Source organism: Heteronotia binoei, chromosome 7, assembly GCF_032191835.1.
Source record: "Heteronotia binoei isolate CCM8104 ecotype False Entrance Well chromosome 7, APGP_CSIRO_Hbin_v1, whole genome shotgun sequence".
In the NCBI taxonomy this organism is placed as follows: Eukaryota; Metazoa; Chordata; class Lepidosauria; order Squamata; family Gekkonidae; genus Heteronotia; species Heteronotia binoei.
The window spans coordinates 10307334-10322113 of record NC_083229.1 but is presented as its reverse complement, the minus strand read 5'-3'; the positions used below and the strand labels follow the sequence as shown (position 1 = coordinate 10322113).

The following is a 14780-nucleotide window of genomic DNA, read 5'->3' as shown; positions in this document are numbered from 1 at the left end:
CTCTGCCACTGAGCCGCCATCCCTTCCCTTCACCTCTATGTAGGTGTGGGATTTGTAACAGGTACATCTGATGCCCAATCTTGCCCTTCATCTTCCAGAATACTATGGGCAGCAGCTACACTGGCTTGAAGGTTAAAGTTAAGTTCCACCTAACCCTGTTCCTTTCTAAGAAGGGTAATTCCCCTCCCTCGGTGAAACTTTTAGTACCCTCTTTCCAAAGTAGTACGCTTGAGCGTGAAGGAGAGTTTTACAAACACTCTGCACCCTGAAAAGACAAATCAGTGGGTTCTAGATCAAATCAAGGCTGAACTGTCCAGAGATGCTGAAATGACTAAACTGAGGCTATTGTGCTTTGGTCACATTCTGAAAAGACAAGATTCACTGGAAGAGACAATAATGCTAGGAAAAGTTGAAGACAGGAGGGGAGGAAGAAGACCTCAACGTAAGGTAGATTGACTCAATTTGCAAGACCCGAGCAAGGCTGCTAATGATAGGGAATTGGGAGGTAAATAGGAAGCCGCTCATTTCTTAAAGAAGACAAGACTCACCGGAAAAGACAATAATGATAGGAATAGTTGAAGGTAGCAGGACAAGAAGACCCAACATGAGATGGATTGACTCCAATCATGGAAGCCATGACCTTTGGTTTGCAAGACCTGAGCAAGAATAAGAACCTAAGAGAAGCCATGTTGGATCAGGCCAATGGCCCATCCAGTCCAACACTCTGTGTCACACAGTGGCCAAAAAACCCCAAGTGCCATCAGGAGGACCACCAGTGGGGTCAGAATACAGAGCATCACTGCCCCAGACAGAGAGTTCCAACGATAAGCTGTGGCTAATAGCCACTGATGGACCTCTGCTCCATATGCTTATCCAATCCCCCCTTGAAGCTTGCAGCCGCCGCCACCTCCTGCGGCAGGGAATTCCATGCGTTAATCACCCTTTGGGTGAAGAAGTGCTTCCTTTTATCCGTTCTAACCCGACGCTAGCAATGGGAAATTTGGAGGTCATTAATTCATGGGGTTGCCATACGTAAGAAGTGACGTGATGGAACTTCTTGACACACAGACACAAATATATGCATGAATGTATTTATACGTTCACACTGCGTCAGTGAGACATCGCAAGTGATAAGCTACGCTAAGTTACAGGATAAGTAGGAAGCGGCTCATTTCAAGAAGACGACACTCCTTCTTCTCATTGGAAAAGTCAACGATGTTAGGAAAAGTTAAACAGAGGAAGACCCGACATGAGATGGATTGACTTAATAAAGGAAGTCACGGCCTTCCGTTTGCAAGACCTGAGCAAGGACATGCTGAAGGTCGTGAATTCATAGGGTCGCCATAACTCAGAAGTTAATTGAGAGCGCTTAACACACACGTTTGTTTATTTATTTATTTTATGATTTATATCCCGCCCTTCCCAACAAGTGGCTCAGGGCGGCTCACGGAAATCTGGCATAAGTAGCATTTAAGCATAAAACATTAGAGTAATAATACATTTAAGTTTTAAAACATTAAACCATTTAAAACATTAGGGACAGCAGACATTCAGTGTAACTATACTCAGTTTCTTGTTTCTTGTGCCAGCTAGTCATAGGCCAGCCGGAAGAGGGTTGTCTTACAGGCCCTGCGGAACTGGGCGAGGTCCCGCAGGGCCCTCACCTCTTCCGGCAGCTGGTTCCACCAGGAGGGGGCCGTAATAGAAAAGGCCCGGTCCCTTGTGGATTTTAAGCGGGCTTCCTTTGGCCTGGGGATAACCAGGAGATTCTGAGTTCCTGATCTCAGTACTCTCTGGGGCACATGTGGGGAGAGACGGTCCTTCAGGTAGGCAGGTCCTAGGCCATATAGGCCTACACATGCTTGAGTAAAGTAGCCGAAGATGTAAGCCAAGCCCGGAAGGGTAATTTCTCCCTGCCAAGAGGCATATCCCGAAGCCATTCCACTTCACCTGATCAATTCTTCCGCTCCATCAAAGTTTTAACGATCAAGAGGGGATTATTATAACGGGCCATGACGTTTGTTACGATCCAGCCTGCTTTGGGTGGATCAGAATCGTTTTTAATTTTTTTTGCAAATCGGAACGTGCTTAATGGCCTTCCAAAGAGTATTGTCAGATGGCTAGATTCAAATGCACTAGCACCTTTGAGAGCAACACAGTTTTATTTTGTTTTGTTTTATCTTATCAGATTTATATCCCGCCCTTCCCTGATGAGCTCAGGGTGGCTAACAGCAGCAAATTAAACCACACAAAACATTAAAAACAGATTACACAATAAAATCAGTCATACAGTTTGCAGTCTTTAAAACCAAGATGTGTGTCTCTGATTACTCTGATGTTCTTGATTCAGTTGTAATGATTCGGTGGGATTATCGGTGCCGTGCAGTAATAGCTACCTCCCTTCAGCCACGTGAGTTTAAATAATTCAGTTTTACGGGCCCTGCGGAACCGTGGCAGGTCCCGGAGGGCCCTGATGTTTTCAGGGAGGGCATTCCACAAAGCAGGGGCCATTACTGAAAAGGCTCTGACTCTTGTGATGGACAATCCCCTTTCAATCTGGGGATCTTAAGGAGGTTTTGATACCCCGAACGGAGTGCTCTCTGGGGCACATATGGGGAGAGGTGGTCCCAAAGGTAGGCAGGTCCCACGTCATATAGGGCTTTCAAGGTTATGATCAGCACCTTGAAGCGAATCCGGAACACCATAGGCAACCAGTGCAATGTTTCCAGCACAGGTTGAATGTGCACCCGTACAGGTAGCTCCATTAACAACCTGGCTGTTGCATTTTGCACCAGTTGCAGCCTCCGAATTTGAGTCAACGGCAGCCCCATGTAGAGGGCATTACAGTAGTCGATTCTTGATGTGATCGTCACATGGATCACTGTTGCCAAGTCGTTGCGCTCTAGGTATGGGGCCAACATTTTGAGGGTCCCTTCATCACACACTCAAAAATCGATAGCCCAAAAACATAACTCCATGCACACTGAGTTTGTCCATGGCTTTTTTTTTGTAGCAGGAACTCCTCTTCATATTAGGCTGCATCCCTTGATGTAGCCAATCCTCCTGGAGCTTACAATAGGCCTTGTACTGAGCCCTGTAAGCTCTTGGAGGATTGGCTACATCAGGGGATGTGGCCTAATATGCAAAGGAGTTCCTGTTACAAAAAAAGCCCCGAGTTTAACATTGCCCCTTCTCTTTCTTCCCCTCTCACCCCATGCCCTTTTTAGCCCATCTAGAGCTCATAAACATTTGCTTGACAAATTTTTTGCCCTCGTGAATAACTGGGCTGGTGGCCAGCGTGTGCTGTTTTTAGCCGTACCGTCTCCCTCCTCCCTCTTGCTGCCCCGTTCCGAATCGAGACTGTTGTCCGCAGATGTTGATCTGGTTCCATGGGCAACTGGTTGAATTTCTGCATACCTACAAGGATTTAAAAATAAATGCCCTGTTTACTCTCTAAAAAGAGCAGCAAAAGCTAGCCAGCTTTCCCTGGCTGCGGCGAACTATTTCTAAAGCGCGTTGGGTGGCGCGGGGATAATCCTATGGCGAGAGGACGGATAACTGTCCAGTTCTCCATGATTCTGCTTTTAGTTTGCCTCTTGGGGGCTAGCTTTACGTATTTCTCTTGCCTTCCCATGTCTGCTGTTGGCCTATGTAGCCCAACGCTTCTGTTAGTGTCCGAATTGGCAACAGCACAGCAATTTCAGCACCCGGGAGGCCATCATGATCTTCTCTGCGTCATAATTAAGACGATCCTCTCAAGATCTGTATGAAATATTAGTGGGAGTGCGAACCGCCGGATGAGAACGGACCCAGAATCTTGGGATTTTTGCAGAAGAAATAAGATCTGGCCTCTTCCATCGTTTTTATTTTGGCTGGAGTATTAGAGGATGTCCAGACTTGGACGGGCCCAGGTTAGCCCAGTCTCATCAAGTTTTGGAAGCTAAGCAGGTTCAGCCCCTGTTAGTACTTGAATGGGAGACCACCAAGGAAACCACCTAGGGTTGCTGTGCAGAGACAGGCAATAGCAAATCACTTCTGTCTCTTGCCTTGACCTGGATGGCCCAAGCTAGCACAGTCTCATCAGATCTTGGAAGCTAAGCAGGGTCAACCCTGGTTCATACGTGGATGGGAGACCACCAAGGAAATCTAGGGTTGCTGTGCAGAGGAAGGCAGTAGCAAACCACCTTTGTCTTTTGTCCTGACCTGGATGGCCCAGGCTAGCCCAGTTCCATCAAATATTGGAAGCTAAGCAGGGTCAACCCTGATTAGTATGTGGATGGGAGACCACCAAAGATATCCAGGGTTGCTGCGCAGAGGCAGGCAAAGGACAACCTTTCTCTGCTTCTTGCCCTGACCTGGATGGCCCAGGCTGGCCCAGTTTCATCAGATCTTGGCAGCTAAGCAGGGTCAGCCCTGGTTAGTACTTGAATGGGAGACCACCAAGGAAATCAAGGGTTGCTACGCAGAGGCAAGCAATGGCCAGCCTTTCTCTGCTCTTACCCTGACCTGGATGGCCCAGGCTGGCCCAGTCTCATCAGATCTTGAAAGCTAAGCGGGGTCAGCCCTGGTTAGTACTTGAATGGGAGACCACCAAGGAAATCAAGGGTTGCTACGCAGAGGCAGGCAATGGCCAGCCTTTCTCTGCTCTTACCCTGACCTGGATGGGCCAGGCTGGCCCAGTCTCATCAGATCTTGAAAGCTAAGCGGGGTCAGCCCTGGTTAGTACTTGAATGGGAGACCACCAAGGAAATCAAGGCTTGCTGCGCAGAGGCAGGCAATGGCCAGCCTTTCTCTGCTCTTACCCTGACCTGGATGGCCCAGGCTGGCCCAGTCTCATCAGATCTTGGAAGCTAAGCAGGGTCAGGCCTGGTTAGTACTTGAATGGGAGACCACCAAGGAAATCAAGGGTTGCTACGCAGAGGCAGGCAATGGCCAGCCTTTCTCTGCTCTTAACGCTGACCTGGATGGCCCAGTCTGGCCCAGTCCCATCAGTTCGTGGAAGCTAAGCAGGGTCAGCCCTGGTTAGTACTTGAATGGGAGACCACCATGGAAATCAAGGGTTCCTACGCAGAGGCAGGCAATGGCCAGCCTTTCTCTGCTCTTAACGCTGACCTGGATGGCCCAGTCTGGCCTAGTCCCATCAGTTCTTGGAAGCTAAGCAGGGTCAGCCCTGGTTAGTACTTGAATGGGAGACCACCAAGGAAATCAAGGGTTGCTACGCAGAGGCAGGCAATGGCCAGCCTTTCTCTGCTCTTAACGCTGACCTGGATGGCCCAGTCTGGCCCAGTCCCATCAGTTCGTGGAAGCTAAGCAGGGTCAGCCCTGGTTAGTACTTGAATGGGAGACCACCAAGGAAATCAAGGGTTGCTACGCAGAGGCAGGCAATTGCCAGCCTTTCTCTGCTCTTAACGCTGACCTGGATGGCCCAGTCTGGCCCAGTCCCATCAGTTCGTGGAAGCTAAGCAGGGTCAGCCCTGGTTAGTACTTGAATGGGAGACCACCAAGGAAATCAAGGGTTGCTACGCAGAGGCAGGCAATGGCCAGCCTTTCTCTGCTCTTAACGCTGACCTGGATGGCCCAGTCTGGCCTAGTCCCATCAGTTCTTGGAAGCTAAGCAGGGTTAGCCCTGGTTAGTACTTGAATGGGAGACCACCAAGGAAATCAAGGGTTGCTGCGCAGAGGCAGGCAATGGCCAGCCTTTCTCTGCTTCTTTCCCTGACCTTGATGGCCCAGATCTCATCAGATTGTGGAAGCTAAATAGGGTCCGTTCTGTTTAGTACGTGGATGGGAGACCGCCAAGAAAATCCATAGTTGCTACAAACAAACAGGTGATCGCAAAGTTTGCTGCAGCTTGACGGGGGGGGGGGGGGGGGGAATTAGAGAATGCTTCTCAGACAGCATCAGATTACCAGCAGGGATACTTAGAGGTGGAAATTAGTAGTGTAACCGGAGTAGGGTAATTATAGGCACCAAAAAGTTATGCAGTACTCAGTTTCTTCTGGTGGGGCGGGGCCTTTTCCTTTTGGAATAAACAAACATTGCGAGACTTGAGATTCGGATGATGCGATCCTTGACTGGGATGTCTTCAGATGACCTTAGATAAACCAGCGCTCTTTCATCCCGAGTCCCACAGCCGTAATTGAATACTGAAGGATTTGTGTAAATGCCAGTTATGAAAGCAGCAAACTGGATCGTCCAGAAATGGGCTAGAGGTTTCTACATAGCTGGGAGGGGGGTTGTTTGGCCCTTACTCATTTGCAAGCAAGAAACCGTCTCACTCCCTTGTGTGTGGCATGGAAGGCACCGAAGACTGAGAGTTACAAAAGAGGCCTGCAGAAAAATTATTCTGCTCAGGTCCCGAGAGCTTGCAGAAATCCAGGAGGAAATTTAAGAAGACGACGACATTGGATTTATATCCCGCCCTCCACTCCGAAGAGTCTCAAAGCGGCTCACAATCTCCTTTACCTTCTTCCCCCACAACAGACACCCCATGAGGTGGGTGGGGCTGGAGAGGACTCTCACAGCAGCTGCCCTGTCAAGGACAACCTCTGCCAGAGCTATGGCTGACCCAAGGCCATTCCGGCAGCTGCAAGTGGAGGAGTGGGGAATTAAACCCGGTTCTCCCAGATAAGAGTCCGCACACTTAACCACTACACCAAACTGGCTTTCCTAAAGGAGCAGATTTAGGGGGAGGGGGGATTTCCAGATATTTGCTACAGCAGTGCTCCCCAATATTGTGCCATGCACTTCTCTGTTCGGAGCAAGGGTGGCCGAACTTGCCTAACGTTAAGAGCCACATAGAATAAATGTCAGAGGTTTGAGAGTCAGGAAGGAAAAGACATTGGATTTATATTCCGCCCTCCACTCTGAATCTCAGAGTCTCCGTGCAGCTCACAAGCTCCTTTTATCTTCCTCCCCCCCAGCAGACAACCTGTGAGGTAGGTGGGGCTGAGAGAGCTCTCATAGAAGCTGCCCTTTCAAGGACAACTCCTACCAGAGCTATGGCTGACCCAAGGCCATGCCAGCAGGTGGAAGTGGAGGAGTGGGGAATCAAACCCGGTTCTCCCAGATAAGAGTCCACACACTCAACCACTACACCAAACTGGAAGGAAGGAAGGATCAATGGAGAAGGGAGGGAGAGGTGTAAAGAAAACAATTCTAACTTTAACAGCATTCTCCAAGTTGCCTGCTGGCTTGTCTTAGTAAAGTGATTTAAAGAGAGAAAAGCCTTCTCCAGGCTGACAGGGCGCTGGGGTCTTCGAGAGCCACAGAACATACGTGAAAGCCACAGTTTGGCCACCTCTGGTTCCAAGAGTGCGACCTTCTCAAAATGCAGTGGTCCACCTAGCCGTAGCTGGATGCTGGAAGCACATCTTCTGTTTCAGCATCTCCATTCCCTCCATTTCATTCTTCTGGGCAGCATTCAAAGTGCTGCTTCTAAACTGTGTGGGCGTCTTTCTACCTGTTTCCTCTTGCAACCTCAGCAGTCCACCACGTCTCGCTGTCTGGGTGTGAATGAATTTAGAGAAGTATTCACAGAGGATAACCCACAGCTAAGGGGAATGACCTCCCACCGGAAAACCACCAGAGTCATAACAGGAGTGGCTTCTTGAAACTGTGTGGGCTCAATTAATAAGACTTTAAAAAAAAAAAAACTGAGAGCCAGTTGGGTGTAGTGGTTAAGTGTGCGGACTCTTATCTGGGAGAACCGGGTTTGACTCCCCACTCCTCCACTTGCAGCTGCTGGAATGACCTTGGGTCAGCCATAGCTCTCATAGGAGTTGTCCTTGAAAGGGCAGCTGCTGTCAGAGGTCTCCCAGCCTCACTCGCCTCACAGGGTGTCTGCTGTGCGGGGGAGGTAAAGGAGACTGACCGCTCTGAGATTCAGAGTATAGGGTGGGATATAGGGATGGTGGCTCTGTGGTAGAGCATCTGCTTGGTAAGCAGAAGGTCCCAGGTTCAATTCCCGGCATCTCCAACTAAAAAGGGTCCAGGCAGATAGGCATGAAAAAACCTCAGCTTGAGACCCTGGAGAGCCGCTGCCAGTCTGAGTAGACAAGACTGACTTTGATGGACCGAGGGTCTGATTCAGTATAATGCAGCATCATATGTTCAAATCATATGTTCTTCTTCTAAAAAGAAAGAATTATAAACTTGCTCACGGAATTATCTGGCTCACGCATTTGCATCCCTTGTGCCAGGGAGCCATGTACATGCTCCCCCCCCCTTAGCCCAGGGGTGTCGAACTCATTTTGTTTGAAGGGCCGAATCCAACATAAATGAGACCTTGTAGGCCCGGGCCATGTGTGTACTTATTTAAGATTAGGTAGCAGACATATAAACTTTTTTTTTTGAGTTTTAAATAGTTTATTAAAATCTCAAAATTGATACAAAAATAAAATACGTTTAAAAATAAACCTCAAAATTACAAAGCAAAACTGCAAAATAATACATATATAGTTTAGCCATACAGATAAACCATCGGACAATCAGTAACAAATAACATTCAAGTATCTCCTTGGTAATTTACAATAATGACTTACTTTGAGAAGTTACGTATTGGAAAAAAAGGGAAACTATTTCTCTTCAAAATTTGACTTATACAATGGGCTATCGGATGTAAGTATTTCTGATGCCAATTTTTCTGAAACAAGGATATCCCATACTTTTATGAAGCATTTTCTAACAGAGATAAACTTTATTAAGGACACAAGCACTATTAAAGATTTTTTTTTTTAAACTTAAAACATGCTTAAAACATGTTCGTTCCCCAGGGGACCAGGAGGGGGAGGAGCCTCATCCAATAGAAGGAAGAAAGGCTCGTCTCGGTAGCTCTGCTCTGCAATTGAGAGAGCCTGGCAAAGCAAGCTCTGCCTCCCCCCCCTTCTTCCCCAAGGGAGGAGCCTCAGCAAATGGAGAAAATAGAGGCTTTGCTCTGTAGCTCCTGTGCGATTGAGCAAGCCTTGCAAAGCAAGCTGTGATGCAGAAGGAAGCCAGAGAGAGGGAGATGGAAGCAGATGACAGCCAGTTGCTCGGGGGCCTGATAGGAGCCCTCCAGGGGCCTGATTCTGCCCCCGAGCCACATGTCTTGACACCCCTGACTTAGTCCTTGCAGTAGACGGGGATTGGCCCAATGCCAACTAGCAACCTTCGTAGCCGAATGGGAATCAAACCCAGGCCTCCCAAATCCTGAGTCCCGCCCTCTACCCACCACACCCTGCTGGTCCTCCAAAATCTCAGTTGCTAGAAAGGGTCTGCCTTTCCTCACTTGGGTGGGCACCTCCGACACAGAATGCTCCTAGCTCCGTTGTCACCGGAACTCGGAATCAATTCAGCGGAAAGAATTTCTGGGCTGTTTTCCCAACGAGGGCTGGCGAATTAAAATTCTTTTCTTCTTCCTCCTCTTCTGCGCAGGATCTGAAAAAATACGGTGCAACAACAGTAGTGAGAGTTTGTGAAGTAACCTATGATAAGACTCCGCTGGAAAAAGACGGCATTACGGTGATGGTGAGTATCCGTGCCCTCGCGCCTCGTTGAGGTGGTCTCCCGTGTTGCAACTGGTCGATTCACAGGTGTGTCAGATAACTTTCTTGCTCGAGCTCAGCCACAGCAATCAACGCAACACAAAAGAAGGGAAATAGCGATTGTATTAATACCAAATGACAAAGTCAATACAGACTATCACAGAAATTGATCGATTAAACGATAGAAATTAACATAATAAGTCTAAATCCATAGAAGCCATACAGGGGTGGCCAAGCTGTGGCTTGGGAACCACATGTGACTCTTTCACACGTATTGTGTCTCTTGAAGACCTCCCCCCCCCACCCCTTCAGCTGGCTTGGAGAAGGCACTCGAAATCACTTCTCCAAATAAAGGTAGCCAGCAGAATGCATTAAAGTTGCTTTCTTTCCACTTCACACATCTCACACACCTCTCCTCACACATCTGTTTTCCTTCTTTCCTTCCTTCCTTCCACACTACATATGAGAGCCGGTTTGCAGTAATGGTTAAGTGTGCGGACTCTTACCTGGGAGAACCGGGTTTGATTCCCCACTCCTCCACTTGCAGCTGCTGGAATGGCCTTGGGTCAGCCAGAGCTCTCATAGACCTTCTTCCCCTGTAGTGGTTAAGTGTGCAGACTCTTATCCGGGAGAACCGGGTTTGATTCCCCACTCCTCCACTTACAGCTGCTGGAATGGCCTTGGGTTAGCCATAGCTCTGGCAGAGGTTGTCCTTGAAAGGGCAGCTGCTGTGAGAGCCCTCTCCAGCCCCACCCACCTCACCGGGTGTCTGTTGCGGGGGAGGAAGGGAAAGGAGATTGTGAGCCACTCTGAGACTCTTCGGAGTGGAGGGTGGGATATAAATCCAATATCTTCATCTACCTCACAGGGTGTCTGTTGTGGGGGAGGAAGGGAAAGGAGATTGTGAGCCGCTTTGAGACTCTTTGGAGTGGAGGCCGGGATATAAATCCAATATCTTCATCTACCTCACAGGGTGTCTGTTGCGGGGGAGGAAGGGAAAGGAGTTTGTGAGCCGCTCTGAGACTCTTCGGCGTAGAGGGCGGGATATAATTCCAATATCTTCATCTACCTCACAGGGTGTCTGTTGTGGGGGAGGGAGGTAAAGGAGTTTGTGAGCCGCTCTGAGACTCTTCGGCGTGGAGGGCGGGATATAATTCCAATATCTTCATCTACCTCACAGGGTGTCTGTTGTGGGGGAGGAAGGGAAAGGAGATTGTGAGCCGCTCTGAGACTCTTCGGAGTGGAGGGCGGGATATAAATCCAATATCTTCATCTACCTCACAGGGCGTCTGTTGTGGGGGAGGAAGGGAAGGGAGATTGTGAGCCGCTCTGAGACTCTTTGGAGTGGAGGGCGGGATATAAATCCAATATCTTCATCTACCTCACAGGGTGTCTGTTGTGGGGGAGGAAGGGAAAGGAGATTGTGAGCCGCTCTGAGACTCTTTGGAGTGGAGGGTGGGATATAAATCCAATATCTTTGTCTACCTCAGAGGGTGTCTGTTGCGGGGGAGGAAGATAAAGGAGATTGTGAGCCACTCTGAGGCTCTTCGGAGTGGAGGGCGGGATATAAATCCAATATCTTCATCTACCTCACAGGGTGTCTGTTGTGGGGGAGGAAGGGAAAGGAGTTTGTGAGCCGCTCTGAGTCTCAGATTCAGAGAGAAGGGCGGGGTATAAATCTGCAGTCATCTTCTTCTGCCTGTTAGCCACTTGGCCTCCGCAGAATTTTTAAAGGCCTATGGTCTGAATGGTCTTTGAATGGGCAAGGATTTCTGTGACTGCTTGCTTAGAGAGATTTCATGCTCTTCATAGGTGACCAGATGGGTTTAGTAAGGCATCTCTAAATGTGGCTTGTTATCACTGTTGTCTTGTGTGACCCGCTCATATAGAAGGAATATCTTTGCGTCTTTTCTCCATTTTGCGGAGCAATCTGAGTGAAGCTGTTACGTTCCCATGATTCCTTGCAAGGGCATGTAATGGCCATTTGCAGATAGAGTTAATTGTGACTTCTGTGGCATGCAAGAAGCTGCTTTGAGAATTCTGGGAGAAGAGGTGTCATAAGCCGAGTTCTCCCTGAGACAGCTTATGTCAGGACTGTACCACATCAGACTGATCGAGGGGTTACAGGGGTTTTGAGGGCCAGATCTGACATAAACGAGACCTTGCTGGGCTGAGCCATGTCAGGCTGGGCCGTGTGTGTATCTATTTAAGGTTAGGTAGAGCCCCGTAGCGCAGAGCAGTAAAGCTGCAGTACTGCAGTCCAAGCTCTGCTCATGGCCTGAGTTCGATCCTGGCGGAAACTGGGTTCAGATAGCCAGCTCAATACTGACTTTGATGGACCGAGGGTCTGATTCAGTATAAGGCAGCTTCATATGTTCATATGAACGGTGACAGTAACTTTTCCAGGCCCTGCAGCAATTCTGGCCGGGCGGCCAGGCCCCAGGGAGGCTGCCGCACAGTACATCTGGGCCCCACGATCCTCGCTGGCCAGCCAGGCCCCAGGGAGGCTGCCACATGGCTCGGTTCGGCCCAGCAATCCCCGAGGGCCGCACCAAGTGACCTCAAGGGCAGTATACGACCCTCGGGACAGAGGCTCCCCAGCCCTGCTCTAAATCAGCTGTAACTTGACGGCACTTTCCACCACCATAGCGCTTACGCATGGGCGAAATGGAAGTTCAGCAGCCCCTTTGCTGAGCTCTTCTGAGCAGGGAACGGCCTCTTTGGAAGCAGGTGCAGAGGGAAATTCAGGACAAGCAGGCTTGACTTCTGCCGGGAGCTGTAAAGACTTTTTTTTAAAAAAGGGCTTTAAACGTTCTTCGCTTGCATGAGTAAAACCAGCTGCTTGTGTTAACCCCCTGTGATTATCTCATACGGAATGTATGAAATTATGCGTCCCAGTTACCCGCTTCGGCAGTCGGCTGGGTTACCCAAAGCCGTCGGCGGAAGCGGGGAGGGAAGAGCGCAAGAAGAGACAGATCTCATAAGCACCAGCTCTGCCTCTGTAATTATAAATAAGTAAAGGCAGCAATGGGGCATGCTGTTCTGAGCTGGAAGAGCTGGGAAGGAAGCCCTAAACGGTCTGGGATTGTCATATCCGAGAGACTGACTCTCTCGCTATAATCCTTTTAATACGCTGCGCTTCTCGTCACGCAACTCGGAGGTGGTCTCAGGCCTTCAGCCAGGGTGCTGTGCTCAGGATCGTCCGATAATCAATTCTGCCCTAGTCGTTGTCATCATCGTTCTATTCAATTTATAACCTGCTCTCCTGGAACCGGCTCAGAGCGGGTAACATCGGTTTGCGAAACAAAGGTAAAGGTAGTCCCCTGTGCAAAAGCCAGTCGTTTCTGACTCTCACAACGTTTTCACGGGAGATTTTTTTTTACAGGGTGGTTTGCAATTGCCTTCCCTAGTCATCTACACTTTACCCCCAGCAAGCTGGGGACTCATTTTACCGACCTCGGAAGGATGGAAGGCTGAGTCAACCTCGAGCCGGCTACCTGAACCAGCTTCCGAAGAGCTTTCTGACACCCCAGCACCGAAGAGCTTTCTCTCTTGCTAGATGTAATGCTCTCCCCTCTGCCATACTTCTTGGCAGGTTTAACAAGACAACCTACTCTCTTAGATTCTGTCCTTGTGTCTATACATCCGTTGAATCGAACTCAGGTTGTGAGCAGAGGGCTCCGACTGCAGTACTGCAGATTTACCACTCTGCGCCACGGGGCTGATATGCAAAACATACAGGATTCTAAAAGCATTAAAATACAATAAATACTCTACAAATTGTAATGATTACAATCAGGGTCGGCCCTAGGGCACGAGGCACCCCAGGCAGGCTTGCTGCCCCACCACCCTGCCTTTCCTCTATCACCCGTCCCTGCCTCTCACCTTGGCCACTCACTGCCGCAGCAACTCCAGAGCAAGTGAGTGCAGCAGCGAGAGTGGTGCCGATGAGGCCAGGGCAGCTACAGCGAGAGTGGAATGGCGAGGGCTGCGGTGACAGGAGCGGGGTGCGTGGGAGGGCCCCAACGGCGCCCTGACTGTGGCTCCGCCCTAGGCAAATGCCTAATTTGCCTAATGGGCGGGCCGGCCCTGATTGCAATAAGGTCCATAAAATACATACAGCTAAATGGTGGTGTTCCTAGGGTGGGCGATATAAACTGCCCCAGGCCCAGAACATATCTGTGCGGTAGGTGATTCCTCGCGAATAATAAGCTCCAGCTGAACTATGAGAAATCTAAAAGTGTAGTCTTCTCCAGCAGAAGGAGTTCCTTTAGCTGGTCCATCGTGGGGGAAAGGATAGAACGACGTCAGCGTTTTAAATATTTAGGCGTTAATTTCCAGAATAATGCGTCTCGATCCGCACATCGTAACTATGCTGTGAAAATTGCCGATGTTAGCGTGTCAGCCGTAACGCTTTTTTTTTTTTTATGGTAGAGGCAATCAATTTGTGCCAGCAGCCATAAAGACTAAAGTGATTCCACAATTACAGAGCACGTTTGGTGTAGTGGTTAAGTGTGTGGACTCTTATCTGGGAGAACCGGGTTTGATTCCCCACTCCCCCACTTGCACCTGCTGGCATGGCCTTGGGTCAGCCATAGTGGTTAAGTGTGTGGACTCTTATCTGGGAGAACCGGGTTTGATTCCCCACTCCCCCACTTGCACCTGCTGGCATGGCCTTGGGTCAGCCATAGCCCTGGCAGAGGTTGTCCTTGAGAGGGCAGCTGCTGTGAGAGCCCTCTCAGCCCCACCCACCTCACAGGGTGTCTGTTGTGGGGGGAGAAGATACAGGAGATTGTGAGCCGCTCTGAGTCTCTGATTCAGAGAGAAGGGCGGGGTAAAAATCTGCAATTCTCCTTCTTCTTCTTTATGGTCTCCCAATCTGGATCTGTGCTTTTGACCAATCCATCGAAAAGATCCAGTCGAAATCCCTGCGGAAAGTCTTAGGCTGGCCGAACTGCGTTCCATACGCAGTGATATGCTTGGAAACTGACATGTCTCCATCGGCGACCAGAGCTTGGCTTGCTGCTGTCAACCTCTGGCTCCGTCTTCACGATTTCTCTGAGCCTGAGAGCTTGTCCCATCATATGCTCTCTGAATATAAATTGTCCACCTGGTCAGAGTATATTGCAGGGGGGGGAAATCAAGTCTTTGGGCCTATCCCTGGAATCCTTGTCCATGCTGTCATTAATTTGGCAGCTTTTTACCAAATTAAAAGTAGACTTTTGGACATTGAACGCCAGGAATTATACAGTCTGG

At 49.3% G+C, this 14780-nt stretch overlaps 1 protein-coding gene across 2 annotated transcripts in view; it reads left to right on the top strand.

Moving 5' to 3' along the window:
- PTP4A3 (protein tyrosine phosphatase 4A3) overlaps window positions 1-14780 on the top strand; it is a 52842-nt gene that overhangs the window by 23167 nt on the left and 14895 nt on the right. For both annotated transcript variants that reach the window (XM_060243180.1, XM_060243181.1), the window contains exon 3: window positions 9415-9507. In XM_060243180.1, coding sequence (XP_060099163.1) covers window positions 9415-9507 — 93 coding nt within the window. The remainder of the gene's footprint in view (window positions 1-9414; window positions 9508-14780) is intronic.